This window comes from Phasianus colchicus, chromosome 16 (assembly GCF_987193195.1).
Source record: "Phasianus colchicus chromosome 16, bPhaCol1.hap1.1, whole genome shotgun sequence".
Classification (NCBI taxonomy): domain Eukaryota; kingdom Metazoa; phylum Chordata; class Aves; order Galliformes; family Phasianidae; genus Phasianus; species Phasianus colchicus.
In genome coordinates this window covers 5,577,425-5,605,340 of record NC_143451.1, presented here as the reverse complement: position 1 = coordinate 5,605,340, position 27,916 = coordinate 5,577,425, and the positions used below count along the sequence as shown (strand labels likewise).

Sequence of the window (27,916 nt, the reverse complement as noted above, 5' to 3'; positions counted from 1 at the left end):
CTCTATAAGAATTTTATTTCTTTCCTTTGAGTACCACTCAAAATTGGTCAGTTTGTGAAGACTGATCCTTTCTTGCTCAAAATCTGCTTTCCCTTCATATGAGTTACATTCCTTCGGTGCCTGCATTTTGATTTGCTTTCATCAAAGAAATGCTGCTGAACAATGAAGGTCAACCCTGAATTTTATTAAGCTGCCACGGATTGAACAATCACAATTAAATTTGTGAATGTTCTGGAAAAAAAGGAGTCTAAAGCAATAAAAAGACATCTACATTATAAAATTTGTCTGATTTTTCTTCTTTTTTTTTTTTTTCCAAGATATAAATTGCAGGATAGATTTGAATATCAATGAGATCATAATTCTCTACAAGTCTATGTCACGATTTCATATTTGTAACATAAGCTATTTTCATTAATGATATGCCATTAATGGGGTGTAATGTTCCATTTGCAAGTCTGCAGATGACAAATACTGGAAGGAATGGCTGATAGGCCAGAGGGTCATGCTGCTTCCCAGAGGGATCTGAGCAAGTTGGTATAAATGAGTTAGCAGGAGCCTCATGAAGGTCAGCAAGTGGAAGTGCAGAGTCCCACCCAGAGAAAAACAGCCCCACATACCAGGACATGGCTGGGGGGCACTCAGCTAGAAAGCTGTTTTGCAGCAAAGGTCCTGGGAGCCCAGGCAGACATCAAGTTCACCATGAACAACATGTCCTTGCTGCTTAAGGTTAATGATAACCTGGGCTGGATTAGAAGGAGCACTGCTAACAGATCGAGGGAGATAATCCTTCTTAGAACTGGTGATGCCTCACCTGTTGTCCTCTCCAGTATAAAAGTGACATGTAAATACTGGACAGAATCCAAATAAGGGGCACAAAGATGATAAAGGGGCTGAAGAACCTCTCCTATGAGAAAGCAGCTTAGAGACCTGGGGCTGTTTATCCTGGAGAAGAGAAGGCTCAGGGGGATCTTACCAACATGGATAAATACCTGAAGGAGAGTGCACACAGGACAGAACCAGTGATGCCTCATACCAACACAAGAGACAATGAGCACAAAATGTAACAAAGGAGGTTCAATCTGAACATCAGGAAGCACTTTTTCAGTGAAGGTGACTGAGCAATGGAACAATATTGACCTCCAGCCGTCTCTTCCAACCTCAAACTTTTATCCTCAGATAAAATTAAATGTAAAAACATTGTTATGGAAATAATTTTGCAGCTATTCTGAAGCTTTGGCTTGGTACTATTTCTTACGATTTTACTTCAATTACATCAGATCATAGAATTATAGAAGCATAAAATCAGAGAATAGCTTGAGTTGGAAGGGACTTCAAAGGCCATCCAGTTCCAACCCCTGCTGTATGCTGGTTTCCAGTTATCAGATCAGGCTGCCCAGGGCCCCATCCAGCCTGGCCTTGAACACATCCAGGGAAGAGGTATCCACAACTTCTCAGGGCAGTCTGTGCCAGCATCTCATCGCTCCCTGAGTAAAAGATTTCCTCCTAATATCGAATATAATTCTGCTCACTTTCATTTTAAAGCCATTCTCCCTTGTCAGATCCTACATTTTAGAATTATTTTGCTTTTACTTTCCCTCAGCAAGTAAATAAAGTTATGAATTCTTATTTAGAAAATTGAATTTATATTCAGCTGAAACTATTAAAAATGTCTACTGCCTTATCTGCATTCCTGTATTTTCCACTTCCAAAGGAAGCTAATGCAGCTTAAGTTGCCTGAAAAAGTTAAGTATATATTGAAGTCAAAATACTTGCAGTCCAAATATACACATGTATGTCACTGGCATAATATAATGAATGGAACACTTATAATGAATGCTGTACTAAATAGGACGTGAATATATACGATACAGTCTGGAAATTAAAGGCAGCTTGTAGATCATTCCTACCATTTCTACACACAGAATCCATATTCTTACTGAATAACTTGAGGATTAGTATGACTTGACAACAGTCTATATTCAGCCTACTGAATATTATCCATCAGTCAGCATGTCATACCTGTAGTAACTTATTGCCATACACAGGCTCTTGCAATAATGCTCTATAAAGAAACAGAAATGCAATGATTTCAATGAGTAAAGGAAAGATGGACGTAAGGATGGAAAAAAAGATGCAAGCGTGGAATTTGGAGAAGTTCCCCCAAACTACTTATTAAATAGTTTCCTTTCAATGTTCCATACATCTCCATGGCTCAAACAAATTGAAAGAATTGTGGGGTCAGTGCAAGATCGCTAGTCAGTTGTTACAAAGAAATCCTCATCAGTTTTAGCTGTGTTTGCAGAAATTTTGGATAAGATAAAATGAAAATGAATTTAAAATCAAATACTTCCATTTTTTTAAATAAAATCTGTATACGTACTGAGTATAATTTCCACAAAAATAAGTTACACATTCATAATTTACAATACCATGTGCATGTCTGCGCTTTCTCCTGAAACAATGAAATTTTTATCTTGATCTCAGATGCACTGACAGTGTTATTTGTAAACACATCTAAATCATATGACTCAAAGTGATGCCTATTTTCTATTACTTTTTTCTATTAATAACAGTTAATATTCTATATGGATGTCGAAAATATTTTCCCTCTGTGTTTACCTCGTATATCTCCTTTCACTCCAAGTTCTTGAGATATTTTGCATACATATTTCTATTTTTAGGCATTTGTGGTAATCCCAGAGGTATCTGTTGCCTCAGATAAATTGTTGGTAAGGTATACAAATTAACAGCACATAAATGAATTCTAATCCAGTACAGTCATCAGGAATGAGCCTGCATTTTTTCAAAATAGTGTTTAAATCACAAATAAAGATCAGGGAGATGAAGACATTGCATCATTAGCTCTCAGAACTTTTGAAAAGGTAATCATGGAGTATTCCTGTGGATAGATCATTAGGAGGAGCCACACACTACACCTTGGGACTTCTTTGCCCATGAAAAAGACATTTCTCCATTCATTTTATTTCTGTGTCACATCTCTTCATTTAAAAAACACAAAAAACTTCAGTACCTAAAAGATAAGATCTTGGTGCTAACTACGTATCTCTACTTCTCAAGACAGAACAGTGTCTTTCAGGATATCAGAGGATATGCATCCAGCAGGAAGGGAATATTGCTTAGATAATTGATACACTTTAATGAAAATGCCTGCTTTTCTCTTGGAAAGTAGACAGGCCCTCCATCCTCAATACCATCCTCTGCATTTGAGCTGAAGGAGATGGTGTTAGCTGTTGATAATATCTTTCCAATCCCTTGCTCACAAAGTATGCCTTATTCTCAATCTTTAACTCAGAAAAAAAAAAAAAGAAATCCTTATCTACCTATGTACGTATGAATTATCTTGGACCCTTACCAGCTTTAGTATCAGAAGCCCAGAATCCTTAGAAAGAGTTAAAAAATCATACAGCGAGCAATGAGACTGACTAATATACACAGTTGAACCATACTAACACATCGGAAACTGGTGATGAGAATTTGAAGTTTGCGCTGTTTCGTAGCCTTCCCACATTTTAGTTGTTTATCAAAGACTGACATGTTCTGAAAACATTCTTCATGCCAACAGTAAGAAAAAAGAACTGCAACAAAGCAAAGCAATAATGGAGCACTATCATTTTAACTGTGTATTTCTTCATCTGTTACTATTTTTGTTTCATTTTGTGGAGTGTATTTTCTTATTTTTGCAGGTGTCAATCTTCATCTAGGAACTTCTGTATTTGCTGGCAGGCAACCTTAATTCTTTTTTAATGACTTTTTCTCTTAGTGAATCAATACTTAATTTTAAAAGGTCTTCCTTTCTTCCTAATCATCTCCTTTATTTTTCCTACTTAAAGGCACATTTAGAAAGGAATTCAATAGCTCAGCTATTTCAGAGACATTATTACATTTCATATCGTACCGTACGAAATATAGAATATATTGTATTACATATAGTCATGGGTCTGGATTTTCATTTTTAGACTGCATTTTCCACCTATTTTTATATTGCTGTTCTCTTCTATGCCTCTGGTTAGTATTAAGCGACTATTTTCTGTTCTTGTTTCACCCTGTAGTTTTGACACAGTCAGTATAATTCCCAGCTTCCCTTACACAAAGGCTAGCCATCAAAGGCTACCTTGGCACAGTCCATACCACTGTTGCTAATCAACGTAATCACATCAGAATGAAATCTACTTTGATATAGTTGTTGATGAATAGCATTTAGTAGTGTTCCTTTGATTTTGTTTTCTCTATCATTTTAATGGCTCCTTTCTCTCCAATTTACTATTACAACCTATATACTTAAAATTTTATTTATTCCTTTTTTTTTTTTCTCGCAAAGCACTTGTTCTTTCCCAAAGCTTCATCTCAGTAATTAAAATCAAAAGCTGACTAAAATTATAGCATAGTCAATAGGGATTTAATAAATAACTTCGCCTGCTGCAAACTGATACACTGAGAACTAATACACTTCATAATAAATTTTCTTCCAACTTATACCAGTTCTCTCTTCCTTTCACCATCAAAATGTTTTGGATGGAAGAAAGAAAAATGTGAAGAAAAATGAATTATAAACTAAGAAGCTGTGAACGTTACAAAATAATAGATTTCCACAAGAATGTTTTCATTATATGAACTTCTGTAATCATTCCGTCTCAGTAAGAGAACTAAAAAAATACACTGAGAAGTACAAAGCTGCAACTGAGTCAAAACCAGTGCAGCAGCATAGCTATCACATTTTTAATGCACTTGAGTAGTCAAAACAACACAACTGAAACTACACTAGAAATTAGTAATTTTTTCAGTATCTTCCTCATTGAAATTTCTTTCTGTTTGGAAGAAAGATGTTCAAGACTTTGAGAGGATGAGGGACCCCTTAAAATGAAATCATTTTGTCAAGCACCAAAAGAGACACCTTGCTTTGTGGCAACAGTGGTTTCCAAAACCATGAACTGTTGCATAAACATTTAACTCCAAAGTACACTATCAACATCAAGCAATACTAAGGTAGATTTCTTGATGCTTTTTAGATTTTCAGGTTGGGAAACTGGGCAAAATGGATGTCACAGTTTGCAGAAATACGAAAACTGAAAATCACACTTGAAGAAATTTAACACTGTGTATTCTATGTAGCTCAAAAATTCAATAGCAATGCGTTTAAGTGAGACTTAAACAGCTTACTGTACTTGAGTAAGCTTTTGGCAAATAAGTGATTCTCACGTGTCACAAACAATATGTTACAGATAGCATCTCTAAATGCACATACAATTTTAAACTGTGTTAATTTATTTTAAAAATATTTTTCAACTATGCAAATTAATCATCAGATGGGTATCAGCCTTTATCAAACCAAAAAAACAAAACCTACTTCTTCCATAAGTTCAAATTGTTTTCCTCTCATATAAAATTTATTCAAAAATACTCTGTTCCTCTGGAAATAGCTCTAAAAGATTGCTGGTAATAAACACAAGAAAGGTTTCCTAGCATTACCTAGTGAATTTTTAATGTTCATACCAATTTCACCTCATCCATCTCTTTGTAACTCAATAGAGACAGAAAAATATAAGCACAATTAGGATATAGCAAGTTGTCTGTTGAAATAAAGATACCTGGACCAGTCTGCTATTGCAAAAATAATAACAGATGTGAAAGATTACCTTATTACTGGTAACATATTTCATATCCATGCATTTTTACAAAACTGTAAACACAGGGTGCAAAAATTATTTTAGAAGCCTGGAATTCAACCTCAGTCTTAAACTTCTTGTATACTCAGATGTAAGTAGCCTCTCTGTATATATTCAAGGTAAAAACTTGAATATTAGTAAGAAAAGAAGTTTAAAAATATCTTTTAAAATGAAATTGGTGACCAATGAGCTATATACATTTTAATGAGAAGCTGGTAATTACTATCCAAGGCTATCAGTACTTACTAACAGAAATAACCACTTCGTACAACTCAAGTGATCTCTACCTATTTCATTTAAATTGAAATATGTGGATTTTAAAAGAGCAGTCTACAGAAGTCTATTCAAATAACACAATACAGAGACACATCTTAAACTTACAGTGTAATTAAGCTCTGCCACGGCACATCCCAAACGATGCTGAGATTTGAGAAAATTTACTTGAGTGTATACCTCTCTATACTGCACTTTCATACCTCAAGTATCATTAATGCTTAACTAGCCTGGATTTAAAACAACAACAACAAAAAAAAAACAACAAAAAAACAACAGCTTTTGGGGGTTGGCAGAAGTATGTTTCTGCTTTATTTTTAACTTCTCTTAATACTTTAATTTTGAAGGGAGACACTCCTCCACACACAACCATACATGCACACACATATTTTTCACATCTTTTTGCATTTATTCAACATTTGATTGAAGAGTTAATTCAGCTCCACTGAACAATGATAGATGTAATGAACAGAAAGGTCTTCCAATGTGAGAGATATTCTTCTCAATTCCTTCTGACAGGCAAGGGATGGTAAATAGACAAAACAGAGTCAAGCTAGGCAGCAAACTTGTAAAAAGAATGACTCTGGTAATGTACAAGGACAGCATGCACATCAATGAATACTTACATAAATGTCTGCACCATAAAATCCATCCTGGTATACAACACTGCAAGGATGCACACACAAAGAAAAACATCCATATTAGTGCATTTCCACATGCAAATGCCACCAACCCCTGCACAGCTGAGGTTAGTCTTGTCACAAGAACAGAGGGAGGGGGGAAGGAAGGCACTCTTCACATTGGTTAAGGAGGTTGGTAGCAATTATCAGAAGTGGAACTGTACTGAATATAACATTTTTTTATAACAGTATGCCAAATGCTTAGTCAAAAAGAGGTGAAACATGAAGCATGGCAGAATTGAAAAATACTTCTGGTAAGTTGTTTTTCCTTTTTTGAAGGAAAAAATTTGAAAAATCGGTAGCATTTTTTCTACAGAAATTTTCACTGGTCCAATTCTGTGACCTATTTTAATTCGTTTAGAAAATGTTATTTCCTGAAATAATACTTTCCTGTCCTGTAATTGTCAGCCATCTAAAACAAAGCAGTATTCATCACAACTTAGGTGGAAAACAACACTAAAAATAGGCTATAGGGTGAGGGAAATGTGTGAAATAATTACATTGATGGAATTCTATACCCACTGCTTCAAATCTCAATAACTAATGCACACACAGATGAGAGTGTTCATAGGTACTGCTTTGATACACATTTATGATAATGACAACAGGTCTCGTTAAAATGGATTAACTCTATTCTTATGAGAAAAGTATTAGCCTTTCTCACTGTCATTTTACCGCTTTGGCAAACGTGCCCATAGTTGTGAGCTACCGTGATGTTGTAGTTGGATACATCACTATTTCTTGTCTGAAAATTGTAGAATTGTACTGCAATTAAAGATTGCTTCATTTCAGCTTAGACAAATTCTTATTTTAATTAGCTCAAATTTTAGATTCTAAGCCCTCCAGGAGAAATGATAGAACATGACAAGGATGGTTTAAATCATTACACGAAATAAAATTGAAAATACGTAACATTGACACTGGTAGATTTAATTACACACATTGTAGAAGTCTAGCAATTTTGTTTTATTTTGCAGATCTACAACTTAAAACAGGTATTTCTGTCCAAGCAGTCTCAATAACTAAATATGAGAGCACTCAATAGGTTATTTGCAACAAAAATTCTCAGTTTGAAATATTAGTTTCTGGAATAATAGTTATTAAGTTGCTAGCCTAAGCTGTTCTGCAATTCCTAAAAGAATTTTCATGTCAGAAATATAATTGATCTGTTGAGATCAGTGACCAAAAGCCACCGGCATGAACTGGTGACTAAGTCAGATTCACTTGAGAAAATAAAAAATGATGTGCATACATGCACATCAACTGAATTACACTTCATCAGTGATAAATTTATGGTGGCATAACGTATGAAAGCCTGGTTCTACTTATGTCAGAATGGCTGGCATTTGTTTTGGTTAAGTCCAGATATTTACTTATGTATTTTTTCATTTATTTGCTCTGCAGATTAGAATATGTCATACCTGGCCAACACTGTTTGTTAACAGAAAAAATATTATTTATCTTGTAGTGTACCTACATTTTGGTTTTTACATTCTAATTCTTTTAAAATATTACATGTTTGTGTAACACCTATTTGCGTGTAAGAAGTAAAACATTCCATATGACTGCAAGATAGAATTACACAATCATGAATAACACATACAAATCATACGCAAACAATGCAAAGGTTACTGCAGGCAGAGGCCATTATCAGGAATTTCATATAGCAAGTCTGTTTTTCAAATGATATACATTTGAAAAAAAAAAAAAAAAAAAAAAAAAGCGTATTCATTCCATAGACAAGAACTCCATTTTCTAAATAATCTCTGGACAAGATTACACATTCCTTCATATAAGAGGCCAAACACAGTCTCCACATCAAAAAGATGCCACAGAGATCAGTGTCTTTGTACAATGTGTGAAATTATTTAAGGCTTAATATAACAAGTCTAAAATTATATATTTCTGTGCTCAATAAACAACTCAAAGCAAGATGTTATTTACAATAACACAGCATGAGAGCTAAACAAAATTAAGATAAAGCTCTTTTTTTTTTTTTAATAATATGATTTAAAAATAAACAACAATCAAACCATAGTAGTTATACAGCCCAGAACTTTTTGCAAGAGGTTACTGAAAAAATGAATCCAAAAATGTATCATCTTAAAAGAGCATCCAGGGTTACTCTCATACAGCGTTCCAGAGAAAAATCATTCTTTCTCACTGAAGTACTGATGTTTCCCAAGATGACCACTGAAACACTGATAATAAATCAGTGCATAACAGGAAGACGAAAGTCCTATTTTATTTCTAACAAAAAAATAAAATAAAATTGAAACAAACTCTTTTCCTATTTACTAGTTCTGGAGATCAGCCTTGAGAATTATCAGAGGCAGTCCAAAATAACTGGTTCAGAACCGAATGCCAGAAATAATTATCTCCATTATCATTAAGTTCTATAAGTACAACTACAGAAATGCTGAACAAATACAAGGTTCCCCTGCAACTCTTGAGAGACCCCAGAGGAGCAGCACATGACAGATCAGGTCAGTAAGTCCTAAGAGAAGCTGCAGCTCATGGAGAGCCCACACTGGAGCAGTAGGAAATTGTGATGAAGAAGGAGAAGTGGAGAGGAAATCTTACAAAGTGGTTGCAATCCCCCATTTCCCAGCCCCCTACACGACTCCTCTTGAGTAGGAGACAGAGGAGCATGGAATGAAGGAGTTTAATTGACACTTTGAAAAGAGAGATACAAGCAATTAAATGTTATAATTTTTGTCTTTGCTTCTCACCACCAACTCTATTTTATTTAGTAATCAATTGAATTAATTTCCTGAAGTCCAGTCTGCATTGACCATGAAGGTAATTAGCAAGTGATCTCCCTGTCCTTATCTCAATCCCTAAGCTCCATCTCATTTTATCCCTTCGTTATGCTGAGGAGTGGGAGTGGGAGCAGCTGGGTCTGGCAGTCAGCCAACATCAATCCACCACAGAATGTTAAGACATACTATTTTCCATTATTACTGAACATTATTATTCAGAAAATAACAAATTTGAGAGAATGTGTGTTAAAAACAGGGACATATTTTCTTCTTCCTCTTGGTGACTTGTGAATTTGTAGTGGAGATCTCAGAAGATGAATATAGACTGAAACACTTTGAATTCCCAAATGCAGCTGGATGTAATCCTGAGTAGGTTAGTTCATTTGTCTAGGTCTTACTTTTACATACAATGCTCAATCATGTACAGACAGAAACTTATTTTGAATTCCGACTCTGTAGCTGCTTAACAAATGTTATACCGGAGGAAGTACTCAGCACTAAATGAGACACAAATGCATGACTACCATTAAATATGGCTAATATTAACGCAAAGAGACAGAAACAGGCAAATGAATATAACATTTGTAGGCAGGACATGAACTATGAAAAGAAATCAGCTGATTTTATCTGATTTCTTCCTTACACTTTCTTAGTATGATATGTTGAATATGAGACCTGCTACTTCTTATGAGATTTTTTCTCTTAACTTTCTTCACATTGTTGTATATTTTCAGACTCTCTCTTCCATTCACTGTCACTTGTTGACTCCTGTGACTGAATCTTACCATGGGAGTCAAATATGTTTTCTAACAGAAAGACAAAGTATTAAGCATCAAGAACTACGCTGCACTTTTCTTTCCTTCAGTATACGATTTTTCAAAGGGTAATTTGCTTGACTCATCATCCCCTTTTCTCTCTCTGAAGTTGTGCACAGAAAACAAGTAAGTCTCAAGCCTGGGAAGAGAATGAATGCACCACAGAAGGAACCATCTCACCACAGCTCCTTTTACAATTTATATTCAAAAAGTTGTCCTGGAAGCCACAGAAATCTTCAGTTCCTTATCAGCTAACATAGGGTCTGGAAATACCCATGTTATTGAAATCTGAATTACTTCACCCGGGACCGTTTGATATATTAATGCAATTAGAAGCATTACAATAACAAATTTGGGGAACTTATTCACTTGTATTTTATAGGGCTAAGAAAAACAGAGAAAATTGAAATTTTGATTTAATAAGAAAACGCTCATCTAAATAACATCATATGTTGCAATCTGTCATGGTTTTGTGATTTTTGGTTTTCGGTATTCCACATCATAACATCATGTGGGGCAGTGGGAGTTTAACTGTTGGTGCTCAAGCTCTGGGTACCAGCCTGGAAGAGAAGAAGAACTACATTCCCCAGGGGACTTTGCGGTCACAGAGAGTCTCGAGATACAACTCCTGGCAAGGTCACCTGATGCACTCTTCTTAGCCTGCTCTTCGTCGGCTCTCCCCCCTTTTCTCCCTGCTGCTCAACTGGACTGCGCATCTCACCTCAGCTCTCCGCGTTGTGGTGAGGCCTATCCACCTTTCGGACATTCTCTCTCTCATTATGTTTGATTTATTAGCTTCAAATTTAATTATATTGTATTATAGTGTGTTATCTTGCATTCCGATAATATATTTAGTAAATTAGTTTGTTTCTCCTCAGATTGTTGCCGCTGTTTTTAATTACTTTGGGGTCCCCTGTTCCCTTTTTCCGGAGGCGTGGATCTGCAGATCCCTCCGCCCCGCTAGTCACGGAACTGGGCCGAACCAGCCCGTAAACCGTTGACACAATCATTTCCTAGAATTATTTTTTCATAGATATGAAACTGTTTTCTAACCAATAATTAAACAACTTTGCATGGGTTTAACTGCTTTGGATGCCTACCTGTGTAGGCATCTGTAGAGAATCTGTAGAGAATCCGCGTTAGCAGTGGGGCTGGACTCGATGAGGTCCCTTTCTAACCCCTACAATCCTATGATTCTGCTTTATTCATTCCCTGTGTCTTAAAATACTTCTTGTGGTAAATTGATTAAGACAAACCACTTAGTAGTTCAGATTCAGCCTTTATAATATTCTGTGAGGACTACATCTGTCTTCATTGCCATTTTTCTATCCTCAACTTGGGTTAAATAACCCATCAGTGGCATAAGATAGTTCTCAAGTGTGCAAACCTTAGTTCAGTAACTCTATACCAGCTGAGTGTATGTGGCCCTCAGTCATTCAAACAATCTGCACAAGTTAACAAAAATAACGTAAAGCAGATTAAGTGCATGGAGTAATTGACTCAGCAGAATAAACAGGCATTACAATTGTGATTTGAGCCACAGCAACAGGACTCGTGGTTATAGTGCATTATTTTTCCTCTCTCACAATTACAAGAAAGCATCTGAATTAAAATTCTCCACTTTGATTGCTTGTAGTCACTTTCACTACCTGAAACATATTTCCCAGTTTTTGATCTCTGCTGAAATTCCTTCACATACCCTTCATATGAAGCCTTCTTCATGAAACAAATAACAGAAGAGATGCAATTATAACCTTATTTAAAAGTAAATCAAAGAATGAAGATTTTCAGCACTCTAATTACAAAACACAATAAAAATATATAATATTTGTTCCACATTTTGGTTTTCTCTTCCTCAGCATTCATCTCAATGTCATTTCTACTGCTATTACGTCCATTTTATATCTGGTACTATTTCTCTCCTTACTCCCCATATGTACTGTCTTATCTGATTATATTTTTTACTTTCTTCTGTTTACGCATGAAAATATACTTTATATCATCTCTTTCTTTAACAAGTTCTCTTGTTCTTACAATCCACTAGAAGATTTTTTCTAATACACGCTTTTGACTTTTTATCCCCCCCTTTCTTTGCCTTTATTTTACTCATCAATCTGCAAGCTCTCTGCCCGCAGCAGATGCAGTCAGACTAGACTTTCAAGCTTCCAGCCATTAAATACAGTACAACATATTTCACCTGCCTGTTCTCCACAGTTCTCATTCCCTGCGTTCATGAGTTCATTAACATAACACACAACTAAACAAGAAGTTGGACATTCAGGAAGTAATCCTGCAACATATATATCTGTTTGCTGCCTTTTCTTCTCAAAAACAGTCAAGTTCATATTTCTGTGTGTGTGTTGGTTATTTCTTTCTTCTTTTCTTTTCCCCCTTGGCTGACTATACAAAAAGTTGAGAGCTCCTTCTTGCATTTCTTTAGAAACTAAAAAAACTTCAGATAACGAGGAATTGTTACTATGCTTCTAACCCAGAAACATGAAAGAGATAAAAACATATCGTTGTTCCCTCTTCTCCCACAAAAAGAAACAGAAGTGAAGATAGCAGCTACTTCTCTGTTAGGTTCATCAGAATTAGATGGAGTGCATTGGAAGGATGCACAGTCATCACATACTAAACTTCTGAAGACCTTGAGGCAAATGATGCTGGAAGAGAAGGGCTTTTCACTAGTTTTAACTGCAATACTAGCAGACATACAGTGCTGGACATTAGCTTTTCTTGGCAATTGTTTAAAGATAGAACACCACACTCATCATGTTTTAGTATTTGGCAAATGCTGACCTACTAGTTTCAGCAGAGTTCCAAAGCGATTACAGGTTACAAAATCACATTGTTTACTTTTAGTCGTCTGCTAAAGAAAACAAAACCTGCTTCCTTCTCCTTTCTTTTGGCAGTCTACGTACTGCCATCTGCATCAAAAATCTGCCATACAATTACTTTTTCTAGCAGCTTCTGATCGATTAGAACATTTCTTAGACTGTTATTGGACACTGTGTAAATAAAACAAATAATCCGAGAAAGAAATAGATCAAAGCAAGACTTTTTTTTCACTGATGTATTTGTTTTTTTAATTTATCTTAAAAAAAAAATAATTTCATCAACCGAGTACAGAGTGATGGGGCTGTGTACCAGTCATTCTGCCACTAGCTTGTCTGTGTTTCAAGCTTGTCTGATTGATTCTGATATAAGCTATACCCATGCCCTGCTCTGCCTTACAGTGTGCAGCTTCACTTCGAGCATTGGGTGCAATTTTGGCACTGCAATACAAGAAGGACATAAAACTATTAGAGAGAGCGTTGTGGATTCCTTCCAACTCAGGCTATTCTATGGTTCTATGACAAAACACTATAAAACACTGCTTAATAGCCAGAGAGAAGCCTGAAAGAAAGCACAAAGAAAGAGTGAGCTCCAAACCTCCTACCTGAAAGCTGATCCGAAAAGACCATATAAAAGGATTTTAATCAAGTTAGTAACTGCTCTTCTCCTCAATCAAGTTACCAGTTTTGCTGTGAACTACACAGACAGGCAGGTTCCTGAGATAAGCAAAAAATAACTCCTAATCACAACCTCCTGAATTGGCAGGCTTGCCCTCCACGCACTTCTCACACCACATACATGACCACCTCTTTCTCTTCCTCCTGCAACATAGCCTTGAATTTAAGATTTCCACCTGACGTAGATTTTCAGAAATGTAAATGGCCTATTTTCTCACAAAAACTAAGCTTCATATTATCTGTTTGAGTAGGATGTTATGGTACAGAAGTTGATTACACGTAAAAGGTTAAGAGCAAGTTACATATTGTAATATTTTAAGGTATTAGAAATGATGCCATGTTGATAAAAATGAAGTATTTTAAATGAGTTACACGGGACTATCTCAAGGAATTACTGAAATGCCTCACTCTCAACTAAATAATTCATTAATTATGTACTACATATTTATTTAATTTTCAAGTGACCAACCCATGGCCTACAGGCTGCATGCGGCCCAGCACAGCCCGTGCTGTAGCCTGCCCCCGGCCTCGTGCCATCATGGCAGCACCTCCTGCCTGCTGAGTGGCCTGTGGCCCAGCCCCGGACACACTTGGCAATAACCAAAACATCAACAGACCCAAAACAGTTCCTCCTCATTCAACGCATCCCAGGCAAGCCAAAAGGCTGGACCGTGTATTAAAACAATTAAGATGTCTTTCGATTTATAAAAAAACAGTGACTCTAAATACAGCTGTATTCACCGGTTTTCCTTAGATTTTGCAAAGTGTGCCATATTTGCTGTTTCTCAATAACTCTGAGAAAAGAGCTTTCCATAAGAATACACACTAATTTGTACTGCCCAATGACGAGACCTGTATTTCCTTACAGACCAGGACAGGTTGCCGTTTTATAACCTTGCTGATATAGAGCCTAAGAAAAAATCAGACAATATCAAACATGACATGTAAACAAGAATAAATACAGCCTAAGGGAAATTGAAAAGAAGGTAGGTTTTTGTTACAGAGTAGGGAATCTTGAGACCGTGCAGCTGAGATAACCACTAGTATCAAGCTTGTAAGACTGGTAAGAAAATACACGTTCCTAGCTTTGCCATTGATTTCCTATTTGAAAATGATTGTTACAGTTCTAAAACTTTTGAACATAAACAAATCAGTGTGCAAAAGATTATTTCAAATCACTTATTATATTTCATTTCATGTAAGCTGTCAAAGATTAAAGAAATAAAAGAAAATGAAAAAAAATCCTTTTGAATCAGCCTAACATTTTACATTTACAGGTAGGTACTTTTTAAAAGGGAAACTGTATTTTGTAACTGTATGTTATGGAGTTTTACTGTAAATTTAAATATCATTATTCAAAAATAAATGGGTGGGGCAACATTTTTTTTTTTAATTATTGAAAAATTTGTTGCACCAAACTGATTGCTTGGCTGTAAGCTGTGCTACTTCCTTGAGTGAAAAAATGAAAGCTTGCTGCTAAATTAATTGCAAAACAACAGACAAGGAGTTTTCCATTTTTCTTGTCAACAAATGATGTTCTGTGTTGTTTGCTTCCTTTCGTAACTTGGTTCATTCTCTATGATCTCTTTATTTTCTCTGTAATTGTCCCTGACTCTTACTTCCATTGAAAATGAAAACAACATACTTACAGTTTGTTTTCATTGATCAAGGATTCCTTCTGCCTTTTGGCCTCTTTGATAACTCAGAATACATAATGAGTGAGCACAGAACAAAGCATCGAAAAGAAATTCCGAATGCGACTGCTGTAGCAAGGAAGTTACTAGCAGATGATACACCAGGCCAAAGAAATTATTTCAGAATAAAGCATTATCTACCCAACTGCAGACCAGTGCAACGAAACCACTAGGGTCTGTGCTGATCCACAAATCACAGAAGATGTCAATTTACGTATCAGAAATCAATGTGCTATTTTAAACCATTGGTGGAAGGAAAAATAAACCTGACTCATCTCTGAACTCAAACCTATCTAAATGAGGACAAGATGGCTGCGGCCACCACTTTTCCCTGCGCAGCTGGGCTGGCGCCAGCATGCCTGTAGTGGGCCTGGCAGAGCAGGGAGCAACATGGAGAGCTTTTGGAAGGGCCATGAGGCTGCTGTGCTGTGGCTTCCGGTGCCTGAGCACCCTCCAGGCCGGGCTATCCCTCCTACAAAGAAAAGCTAAAGGGGCTGGGATGGTTCAGCCTGGAGAATGCTCCAGGGAGACCTCACTGTGGCCTTCTACTGCTTAAAGAGAGCTTATAAACAGGAGGGAGACTTTTTAATACATGCAGATAGCAAGAAGGGGGACGGTTTTAAAATAAAATGTGAGATTTAGATGTCAGGAGGAGATTATTTAGTCAGAGGGGGTTGAGGACCTGGCACAGGCTGCCCCCCAAAAATGTGTATGTCCTGTCCCAGGAAGTGTTCACAGCTAGGCAGGATGGGTCCCTGGGCAGCCTGATCTGATGAGTGATATTCCTTCCCATGGCAAGGGGTTGGAACTAGATGATCTTTAAGGTGCCTTCCAACCTAATCACTTTTTGTAATTCTATTTAGCTTATCAGTTGAAAAATTTTGCAGTCAGACTGTTTCTAATACATACTGGATTTATTGGACAATGTATTGGATGGCAGAGTAGAATCCTAAATGACTGATGACTTAGCTCAGAAAGCTGGAGGCCGTTGTGCCAACATAAAGATCTAGCTTCTCTCCTGATTCAATGCGTGGCTCCTTAAGTCACTTTAAGGACAGATCATGAAGGCACATGAGATCTCTCCAACCTAACTGTCAAACCATCCTGCAGATTCATGCTGAAGCACCTATTAACTTTCAATATGATTTCACGATGTTTACATCAAATTTAATCTCTAAAATGCTGGAATTAAGCAGTACTGTTTATGAGGATTTATATTTATTACACTTGGAAATCTTATTCTTCTTGCTGAGTCACTGTGCTAACTAAACTATGAACATATAGGCATATCAAACACAACACACAGAGACCACCCTTATGTGGCTTCTTAAATTAAAGGCCTATAAATTAAATTGGTAAACAGGTAAAGCCTTAAAAGCACACACACAAAAAATTATATAACATGCATCTATGCTTGCAGTACACAGTACATGTAAGTGTATTTATTTCATACCTGCAGTACCCATTTCATAACTTAGATGTCCAGGTATGAAATCAGTCCTGTAAGGCATTCTAAACTTGTTCCCCTCTTTGCCACATCCAAATACCTGGACTACCTCTAAAACAGACAGTCTAGGCAACAGTAGGGTGCTTGGGTGAGATGCCATACTTGCCCAAAGTTAACTCAGACAATCTTTTTCAAAAACCATGGTGTCTTCCTCCCTTAAGTTGAATAATATTACTTAGTTTATTATACTATCTATAAAGAAAAAAAGATGTAGTTCACTTAAAAAAAAAAATAATAATAATAACCTGGCATTGTGTCATCGCTTTCATATTTATTTTTCAAACAGCTTATTTCTCTGAGGGGTACTGCCCAACGTGAATGAACGGTCAGAGAGCGTGTCCCAGATATGCTGGAAAATTATGCTCAGTGGCTGACTGACTACTTTTGTAAACCTGCCTAGAAGGAAAGACATGCCTTCCACCTTAATCAAATAAAGGCTTCATAAGAAACTGCTTCCAACCAGAGACAGATTTAGTCAGCTTACTTGTAAAAGGCTGGTAGGAGATCTAAACAAAGTAATGCAACTGGAAGCACACCAGTATGTCCTTGATATGGCAGGAATAAACATTATTGACATTACCAGGTTCCAATACTACAACAGCATTGCGATATAGATCCTGTGGCTCATTTTTATTACTTTGGTCTATTACTGTAGTTCTAGACCTTATGTCTCAGTCAATATTTCAGGCATCTCCTTAAATCTGGAGCACTGTGAGCCACATAATTATTTTATTGTGCTTTGACAATATGGAAAAGATTAAGCCCAAATTAGTCTTGAAAACCTTCGACCAGCTTTTCTCAGCAGAATTCAAGGGAAGTCTGGGGATGGGGGACTAGTGAAGGGCACCTGTCTTCTGCTATAATTAAGTAGGAGGAGAGGGTCTCAGCACCGTATTGTGCTGCAAGATTCCTTACAGGAGGATATCAAAAGCCAGAGCAGATGAGCTGTGTGGCATTATTTTGGTGAGGGCAGAGAGAAATCATCTTCACTCCATGACTTTACAAACCTTCCTTTCCCTTTCCCAGAACGATCCAGTTGCTCTACAAAGAAGTACCGACATACCTACTACAAACTGTTATCACAAAATACTTTTTTACTCAGGGATCTTCCATGTTTACTGATTTACCAAACTTACTGATTTCTTAATAGCTGAAAATGTTTCGACACTGCTAGGGCTTTTAAAGACTACCGACATCATACAAAACCGTTCTGTCAGCATTTACAGAGCTACCACAGTTTGTTTCTCTCTTCTTTCCCTCAGAAATATACCATGCTTTTACACTTGTGAATAACAGAAGATAAAGTTGAATTTCTAAAAATGATTGCAATGGATTTCTCTCCTTTGTTTCTTAATTGTTGCTTTTAGTAAAGGTAGGTCACTAACAGTGAAATGTTAAGGCGTAATTTAAAGAAATATGTACCAGAAAGCATGTGACCCTTAAGAAGCAGTCCAATTTCTATCTTGACTAAAACATCAACTAGAAAAACTAAAATTGTAATTAAAAAAACCCAACCATTTAAAAACAAAACAAAACAAAAAGACACTAAGCCTTTAGGTACAGAGACAACTTTCAGTGGATGATTTGAAGAAAAAGAAGTTACTTGATCCAACCTCCTTAATAACCAGATGTTTGCAATCATCAAAAACACATCTTTAGCTGAAACAATTTCTCTGTTCAGAGCATTCAGTCTCTAAGAGCATTTACATAACAAAATGTGACACCTCAAATGCTTAAGGCCACCAACCATGGCAGTACAAATTACAGTCATTTTTCAATACTCTGTGCAAGGTGCACCACTTCCAATTCTTGGATTGGTTGCATGCTGTGTTGGTTTCTGCAGTGAGACACGACCAGCATGCACCACAGTTACAAACAGTTTGCAGCCTTTGGAAATTCACAGTGTTAGGTAAAAGAGGCTGATCTCCTTACCCGCCGTAGGCTGGAATCGGAGGGGGGGGTGCTGCTGCACGAAACGTGTTGTACACTGTGCGACCTCGGCCTCTTAGGTGGGCACCTCTGTACGCAGCAGCTGCAGTTGCAGCAGGGTAGGGAAATCCTGGCACTGCACAGACAGAAAAGAAGAGAAATATAAAATAGTCACATGAATCTGGTGTTTTAAAACTAGGTAAAAGACTTGCAGTGTAGCAGTATGTTTGTGCCTATATTAAAGCATGGTTTTTAACTGGATGAGGGGGATACTGTTAAGTAAATTGTTAGTCATTCAACCAGAAGCCTCATTGTCTTACACAAAATCTTTGCATTCCCAGTAAGCTGGGAATTTAGATGGCATTAACACAGGTAGCTCTGATTTCCCTTGAAGAGACTCATTAATAAAAACAAGGCTGTTTGTTGTAGGCAGCACTTCTAAAAAGTTTTGTTTGAAGCCAAAAACACTCAGCTCAGGCTCAAATTTATAGCACTAGAGAAATTTCTGGATCTATCTTCCATGTTCACCCCGCTTTGAGCAAGTGTGAAACACTGGACCAGGTGACCTCCAACAATCCCCTTTTGATCTGAATAATTAGATGATTTTACAAATGTAACCGAGCTTCAGTTTTCAAAAATTTGATTACTAATAGCTCTGAGTTGTATATCAAGGGGAAAAAAAGAGAAAGCCAGAGCTTCCTCAGAATTTGGGAGGTATATCATGTTTATGATGGTACATACTATTTCTTCAAAGGCAAAAGCAGAATAGTTTGTAAATATGTGAATTCAGAAAATATTCATACCTAATAGAAACAAATTAGATATAGAAAGAAGAAACAGACTCAGACAATTTTATATTGTCATTGCAAGTAGCTGTAAACAATAATTACCAATTCACACAAAACAACATATTTTCATCAGAAGTAGAATAGTAATACAGTGGTAAGTTTTATTTGTTTTCTGTAAAATATCTTTAAAACTCCTCTCTTCACAAATATTTTAATTAAAAAAAAAAAAAAAGAAACTTCCTATTTTATTTTCTTTCCTTCTTTTTTTTTTTTAAACGAATACTTCATTATTCTTTTCTTCTTTAGACACATATTGCTGGCTACTGTTAAAACATGTCTTTTTGGAACCAATTCATCAGTGAGACACAGAAAATTAAATCCAGCTCTGATGGCACTCAGGTTTCTTTTGTTGTGCTTCAATGTACTAAATTATTTACAGCATGTAAATAAAGAGATACATTAATACTGCTTTGTAGCACCCTGATAAAAGCAAATGAAGGAAATGATGACTAAAACAGTTTTTCAAGTCTGAAATATGTTTTCATTTCACATTTGTCTTTCATCTGCTAAATTTTAAAAATAACCTTGAATTTGAAATATAGACAAAAAATTCTCAACTTGTAAATTCTCAACAGAGAAATGTAAAGGAAAATACTATGAAAATGGTGACTTCATTATCGCCATAATGCTACGCCTTATATGGACTGTCCGGTCCCTCTCACTGAAGAATCTGGCCGTGAAATCATGCCTGAAATTGTATGTATCTTAAATAATAATCCTGAAGCTTAGTATTCTGTAGCTACCTTTAATAATGTAGTTTTAGGGACATTTTTGAACTGCCAAGAATAAGAGAAATTGAACTGACTTAAATGCCACTAACAAGAATGAATGAAGTCTGATAAGCTTTGAGCAGTTTGGATAACTTCCTCACTTACATGTGCTTCTATAGTTCTTTACATACTGAAAACACACTTCTACAGAGTAACAGAAGCAGCTGTAAAGGAAAAATAAACTCGAGAAATTCTAAACTCAAGCAATCAAAATGGGGATTTAACAACCCCGTGGATTTAAACATAATCTGAGAACCTCTACTCTTAAGATATGTTTCAGCAGTCAATTCTTAGCAGTTAACACGTTTAGCTATGTTTCAGCAGTAAGTAGTTAATCTTTCAGAAAAACAAAACAAAACAAAAACCAGTCAGGATCCCAGTTTTGCTTCTGTAAAATGTACTGTTTGAAATTAGTTCATCCATTTCTCTATGTAGAGTGGGAGGTGTATAAGTAACGGACCTGTCTCTTCATTTCAAATGAAAAAAGTAACAGTGGCTAATGTTTTTATATTTCTTCTTTACTTTTAATTATACCATTAATATAGATTTCACACACACACACGCACAAAAACTGCAGTAATTTTGCAAACATTTACCAGAGATGCTAAGACAAGGGGATTTCTACCATTTTTAAGGAATCTGATTTTTTTCTACGTTGAATTAGAATGGAAAGCCTGAATTAGTTCCACAGTTATGCTATGCTCATCTCATATGCATTGACTCCTTAAGAAAATCACAAAACATAACACATCTAGAGTAAAGCAAAACTCTGGAAAATCTTTCAGAAGCAACAAGTAAAATTTAGAACAATATCTGCAATTCTGTCACAAAGAAGATAAGTCATAATGGAAACTAAATCTGAGAAATATGGAACTATGAATGGTGTTGCAAAGTCTTACAGAAAGCGATCTCATATGAAGTAGAATTACATCCATCGCAATGAAATGGTTTGGGTCATCCTGATAGAGCATGTGAAAACATGCCTTCTAATTACAGATATATTATTAAAGACTGCAATTATTGCCAGAGGTATAGTAATTGGTAAGATCACGTCAGCCTAGATTTGAATTCAGTAAAAAAAAAATGATGCTGCTTTATCCCAGCTGAGAAATCAGGTGGTTAGGAGCATGCAATAACCACAGAATTTATTTTGCTACCAACTTTTTAATATCCTCAACCCCAAAATAACCAGAAGTAACACCACTGGAACACAACTGAATAATGGACTTAATAAAAACAATTTTACGAGAAGGTCTTTCCCATCAGGAAGCATTAAGCGGCATCAACCAGCCCCCAAAGTAATGAATATACTAGCCAGGAGGGGTAAGGATTTAATGACTTCCAGTTTGTAGGTCAACCTTCCTTAGTGCCTCTGTGCCAAACTACTGAAACTCAGTCACTGAAAATGCTAATATAATGGCATAGAAAATGTGTTTGACTATCAGCTAGGAAGCATCAGAGTCCCTTCTAAATAAAAGCAGCTTAAATTTATCAAAGTAATTTGATGACTGAAATTCTGATCTGAGATAGGGAAAAGGGAAATTTCTCCAACTGCTCGTTACTGGTAACAATATGAGGTTAAACAAAGAAAGAAACAAACAGAAAAAAAACCCAAACCAACAACAAAAAAACAACACAAAACCCACATCTCTAAGGACTTCATATAATCAAATATAAGCCAAAGAGGCAATTTACTTTTTCATCTACTAGTCCCTATCAGTTCTATAGTTGGTTATTATACTATTCAAATGTGAATGGCACTGCAACTGTAACAACATAAAAGCAGTTAATACAATGGGAATATAATTTTTCTTTTTCTAATGATAAAGAGTAAAAGCACTTGTTTGTTGCCTAGTATAATTACCAAAAAGCACACAAATAATCTTTTATTACAGCCTAAATGGAAAAAAAAAAAAAAGAAAAGAAAAGAAAAGAAAAGAAAAGAAAAGAAAAGAAAAGAAAAGAAAAGAAAAGAAAAGAAAAGAAAAGAAAAGAAAAGAAAAGAAAAGAAAAGAAAAGAAAAAAAAAGGAATGCTAATTTGGTGAAATCTCTTATTTAAATGTATTTATTCTACACTTAAGAAAAATAACAAACACTTATATTATTACACTGAAAATTGTCCAAAAAAATTCTCCTGCATACTTGTAAACATGGAAACACTGTCATGGTACTTCCTTCATCAAATTTCAGTTTAGATCTTAAGCATTAAATTTGGTCAGCACAATGCTACATTTCTGAAAGATAAAAGCCTTCTGGGATTAACAGGACTTGTTAAAATATGGGTAAAATTTAGGTAAATAACAATCTCACAAAGAAAAGAAATACAGGTATGAGATATAGATTACTTTCATGCCAATCGCCTTTGTGTTCACAAATTAAATTTATTACAATCTTATTTTCTCCCAAAACATATAAGCTTTGGTTTTGTTCATCTTCTACTAAATAAAAATGACAGATAGATAGTTGACTTTCTAGACACCACATAAGCACTGGAAAACAAAGACTGAGCATTGATAAAGCTTGAGTTCTTAAAAGAAGAAACATAACCTGGTAAAATAATACTTAAGGGTTACACAGTGTGTATTAAAGTTTTAAAGCTTTGGGATGGATGAAAGAGTAGCAGATGTAGAAAACAACAGGGGGCAGATTTTGTATCAAAGCCATAAAAATATATGGCCATTTTAATGGGCAATTATTCTTTGCATTTGTGCTGTGGTTTGAATTTGTATGAATGTGCCATATGCCTCAAGAAAGGTGTGCCATCAAAATGGATGAATGAATCTACCCCTCATCACTCCTAATCTCTCCTGCTCTGCACAAATCATAAGGTCATCTGCTATCAAGAATATTCCAGTGTTTTATGTCGAAGAGTTTTAATGCTACATCGTGTTGGAATTGGTTCATAGCTAATTTACTGGAAGGTAGTTTAACTGTTAGAAATGAAGGAACACACATTTATATTATTACCATAGTTTAGAAAGATCCTTGCTGAGGAAACACTTCAAAAGTGCGGGACAATAAATTAAGAACAAAGAGGAGAATGATCTATATCATATTATCTGAGATTGCTGAGACAGAATCAGGAATTTTTCCTTATGTATGTTTTATGTCAAGTGACTTTTCCAGTGGTCTTCGTAGTACTAAGTAGTTTTAGTTGGCATTCTCTTTAAGAATTTTAAAAACTGTTAGAGAGAATACTTGTAGAATTTTGCATTTAAATACACAGTCAAAACTGCCTTGCAAGTAAAAGCTCCATTATCACAGCTTTTAAAATAAGACAGTTTTAAAAATTATATATATATATGTATGCATATATTTCAAAGTTCAAAAAACTCTTTAAAAAGTTCCCAATGCTTAGTAACAAACTAAACACACTAAAACTGCATTTTTTTCACCTGCCATTTCTGTGAGATTATTATCCCCGGGATCCAATTGTGAATTAACTGAATTCAAAAGAAATTTGCCATATATATCAAAAACAACCATGACCAATCCCTTCTATTTCTTTCATTCAAAATATAAACCATATGTTTGTTTTTGAAACCTAATCAGAATTAGTGGAACAATGATTTCCATACCCCCATACAAAAATACATGTCAATATTAAACACTGTTGTTTAAGAATGAATAAATCTGCATTTTGGACAAACAATTTCTTATAGGACATTCTCATTTGAAATGCATTGAAAAGGAAAACAAAAATCTCTAATTAATGTACAAGTCTAATCACCATTCTCCACATGGAAGAGTAATTTTTCACTGTTCATTTGCTCAGTGTAATCTCAAAACTGACATAACAGAAAAGCAATGTCCTATAAATCTGCTCTCATTTGTTTCTTTAATATTCATATTCCATTGAACTACAGCTGCTTGTTACTGCAGTCTATTACAACATGCAAAACTGTTGATAAAAATATTATGAAAGGCAAGATGTGTTTCTTCATGGCTCTGTGTACTATTTATTTTGAAAAAAAGCCACAACAATAAATGACTCACGGATCGTCCCTTAGTTTGCTGCATGCTGGGCGATTAGTGATTAATTACCTTGCTACAAATTGACATGGCACAAGGAAATTGACACAGCTCTGATTAATTAACTTTTTATGTAAGACAGTTTCTTACAAAACACTGCACACTGTAATTGAATCCCTTTATTCAACACTACCGCATTAAGTTTCCAGACAAATCTGAATTAGCCCAAAATTTCACATATATTTTGTGACTTTTTTTTTTTTATAGTGAAGTGTGCCCTGAAAGATAACAAATATTTCCAGAAATACTTGGTATTGCAGCTGACTTAAGACACTTTTTCTTTCCATTATTTCATCCTCAGATATACGAAAAATAAGATTTGTAAGTTTTTTTCCCACACCAAATAATCGCATAAACAAATGCACTCAAAATACATGCATAGTATACTCGAGCAAAAAGAGCAACTTCCCATTTAATGTGCTTAATCTTCAGTTAAATGGTATGAGGACAACTAACTGTTCCAACAAGACTTAATATTTGATTACTTTAACTTAAATTTGCTTCCAGATTCAGTTGGTCTGTTACACCAACGACTCGCACATACTGAATACACACCTAGATTTCCTTTTAATTCTTTTAAGTACATATAGTACTGTTCTCTCTCTTTTTCTTTTCTTCCCCCCACCCTGTTCCTCATCTCTAACCTGCAAATAAACTGCCATTGGTTTCTACATATATTGACACCTTCACGTGTCAGGAATTTATAACCCCTGGAACAAAATCTTAATGGCAAAACCTGTACACTGCCATCTTTATGTATAGACTTTTATATGTTGAGGGTGACTGAGCACTGGAACAGATTATCCGGAGAGGTTCTGGAATCTTGATCCCTGGAGATCTTCAAAAGCTGTCTGGACATGATTGAAGAACAATCTTCAAATGTAGATGATCAAAGTGATCAATAACTTGTTTTACGTTCCTGATTATTGACATCTGCAAGATCTCTGTGTTTTCATAAATAGCGTTTCCAGAACAAAGAAAAAAGTTGTGGGAAATTAGATGAAGAACAGCACTACTACGGAGATGAAAAAAATTACTCATTTGTTAATGAAAGTCAGTTCAGGTTGGACATAAGAAAAAATTTCATCTGAGAAGTAAAGCACTGGAACAAGCTGCCCTGGGAGGTGATGGAGTCACCGTCTCTGGAGGTGCCCAAGAAAAGAGGAGGTGTAGCACTGAGGGACATGGCAAGTGGGCATGGTGGGGATGGGATGACAGTTGGAGTAGGTAATTTTAGAGGTCTTTTCCAACCTTAACGGTTCTGCAAGAATAAGCAAAAAAAAAAAAAAAAAAAAAAGAAAAGAAAAAAAACAAAAACAAAAAAAGAATCTCAAATGCAAACAATCATATGTATATTAAAAATAGTAATATATAAAAAAAAAATTACTACATGTGAAATTCAGGTTGAGGAAGAATTTTGTTATAAAAAAACCCATGGTTTTAAGTTACATGATTTAATAACAAGTATTAAACAATATAAGAAACAGAGTGACACTACCGTAATACTTTTTTGAAACCAGATCAGACAGGGTAAAATGAAATCTGTAAATGAACAACTTTCCAGCTGACTGAGAGAATGACTTGAGATGTATGGTCAGTCATGTTTCCCTAGCTACTGAAAATAAATAGGACAGAATCTAGAACACAAAGCTAAGGAAACATTGGAAGCCTGCAAACAGGACTCAACACCAAATATATCATGTAAAATAACGTCGTAAATCATGTTGCAAAGAAAAAAAAACACAAAATGTATTTCTCACTGTCCTAAACGTCTTATTGTCCTGATAGATAAAGCACGAGTACTGCCAGTGGCCAAGTGCCATATCTCCATTAACAGGAAAGAGATTCCCAACTGTGTTTGGTCAAACAACATCTGTAATATTCGAAGAAGAGGACAAAGAGAAAATCCGCAGTTTACTATGAAAAATGTTATATTTTCCATGACCCAAGTGTGGAACATGGTATAAATTAAAAAAACAAAACAAAACAAAACTAAACATCAGTGGCATACAATTCAGTGTCTGTATCGTTACAGTAGTCTTAAGTGTACCTGTTTAGACACACTGCATCATCACTAAACAGATTAACACAAGAATGAATATGAAGAACAAGGCACCAAAAAATAAATTTGAAAGAATGAAATGAACTCTAATTTACAAACGCTGGATAAACACAATACATCTCACTGATGACTTATCAGACACCATTTAAAATGCTGATGGAGGATAAATAGACAGCTTTTCTAAAAACAGCTACAGAATAGCAATACGGAATGATGCAGAACCCAGAAAATGCCATAACAAGAATTTCAGGCACTGCTACCAATAAAAACAAACAACAACAACAACAAAAACCCAACATGTTAGAATTACAACGGAAGTCGATCTAACACACAGCTGTAATATAACACTACGAAAAGCATTTTAAGGAATCCATCCAATGCCACTTACATTATTTTGCTGACTGGAAGAAACAGACACCTGTAAAAGCACTAAGAAAAACAGGCACAGGAAGCAAACCAGATACTAATGCCCACTGAAATGGTTTTCTCAGCTAGTAAAGTAAGCTGTTTTCTTAAAAAAGCAGCAACCACACAACCACACCGACAAGGAAGGTCAAGATGTGTAGACAGGGGCAGATTTTTATCAGGAAACAGAAGGGTACTCAGAGCTTTCAAGGAGGTTCAGAAAATGTATTTTTTCACTCCAACCTAAACATTTGCCTAAGTTTCATCGCAGCTATGGTCAGAAGTGAATAAATGGTATTTAGTAAGCATTATAGCATACATGCATCTCACAAGAAAGGGGAATGAAACACTTAACAGCAGTCATTGAAGACAGAGCTCACTGGAAATTCTGAGAGGAATAATTGTGTTTTACAAGCAGAAATATCTGATTTGTTATCAGTTATTAGTCATTAATCTGATTAACTGTTAATATATTGGTGTTAATCCATTGCAAAAAACATAACTACTGTCCTCCTGTACTTCTTTGAACTTTTTTTTTTTTTAAAAGATTCTCAGAAGATGCGACAACTATCATCACAGTACACCGAAAGTTTATATAACTAATTGTTCCTTCTAGAGGAACTGCATATCTGCAAAAGAATTTACCATTCTGACTTCTGAACAGAATGACTTCTTATAATTTCTCTGGACCTACTACACTGCTTGCTGTAACTCTTTACAGTACAGTAATTTCACTGTAACTAGCTGTATTTATATTGAACACTGATCTATTATGTGCAGCTACACTTCCTGCAACATTTATCAGTAAGCTCAGTACAGATGCTAGCTCCTTTTATTAGAAATACAGAACTACCTCTCTACGGGCAGTACCTATTTGGCATGTGAATGATACGCTTCGTCTGAAGTGTTACTGAATTCCTCAGCCAAAGAAATGACAGCCAG

The 27,916-nt window shown here is 35.6% G+C and overlaps 1 protein-coding gene across 36 annotated transcripts in view; it reads right to left on the bottom strand.

Moving 5' to 3' along the window:
- The window catches only part of RBFOX1 (RNA binding fox-1 homolog 1), a 751,763-nt gene that overhangs the window by 32,030 nt on the left and 691,817 nt on the right, over nt 1-27,916 (bottom strand). For 33 of the 36 annotated variants that reach the window (XM_090151326.1, XM_090151330.1, XM_090151338.1 and 30 more), the window contains 2 exons: nt 18,860-18,992; nt 6,584-6,623 (listed from right to left, as the gene is read on the bottom strand). In XM_090151326.1, the coding sequence (XP_090007452.1) occupies nt 6,584-6,623; nt 18,860-18,992 (173 nt within the window). The remainder of the gene's footprint in view (nt 1-6,583; nt 6,624-18,859; nt 18,993-27,916) is intronic. The other 3 variants (XM_090151339.1, XM_090151342.1, XM_090151334.1) reach the window with 1 other exon arrangement.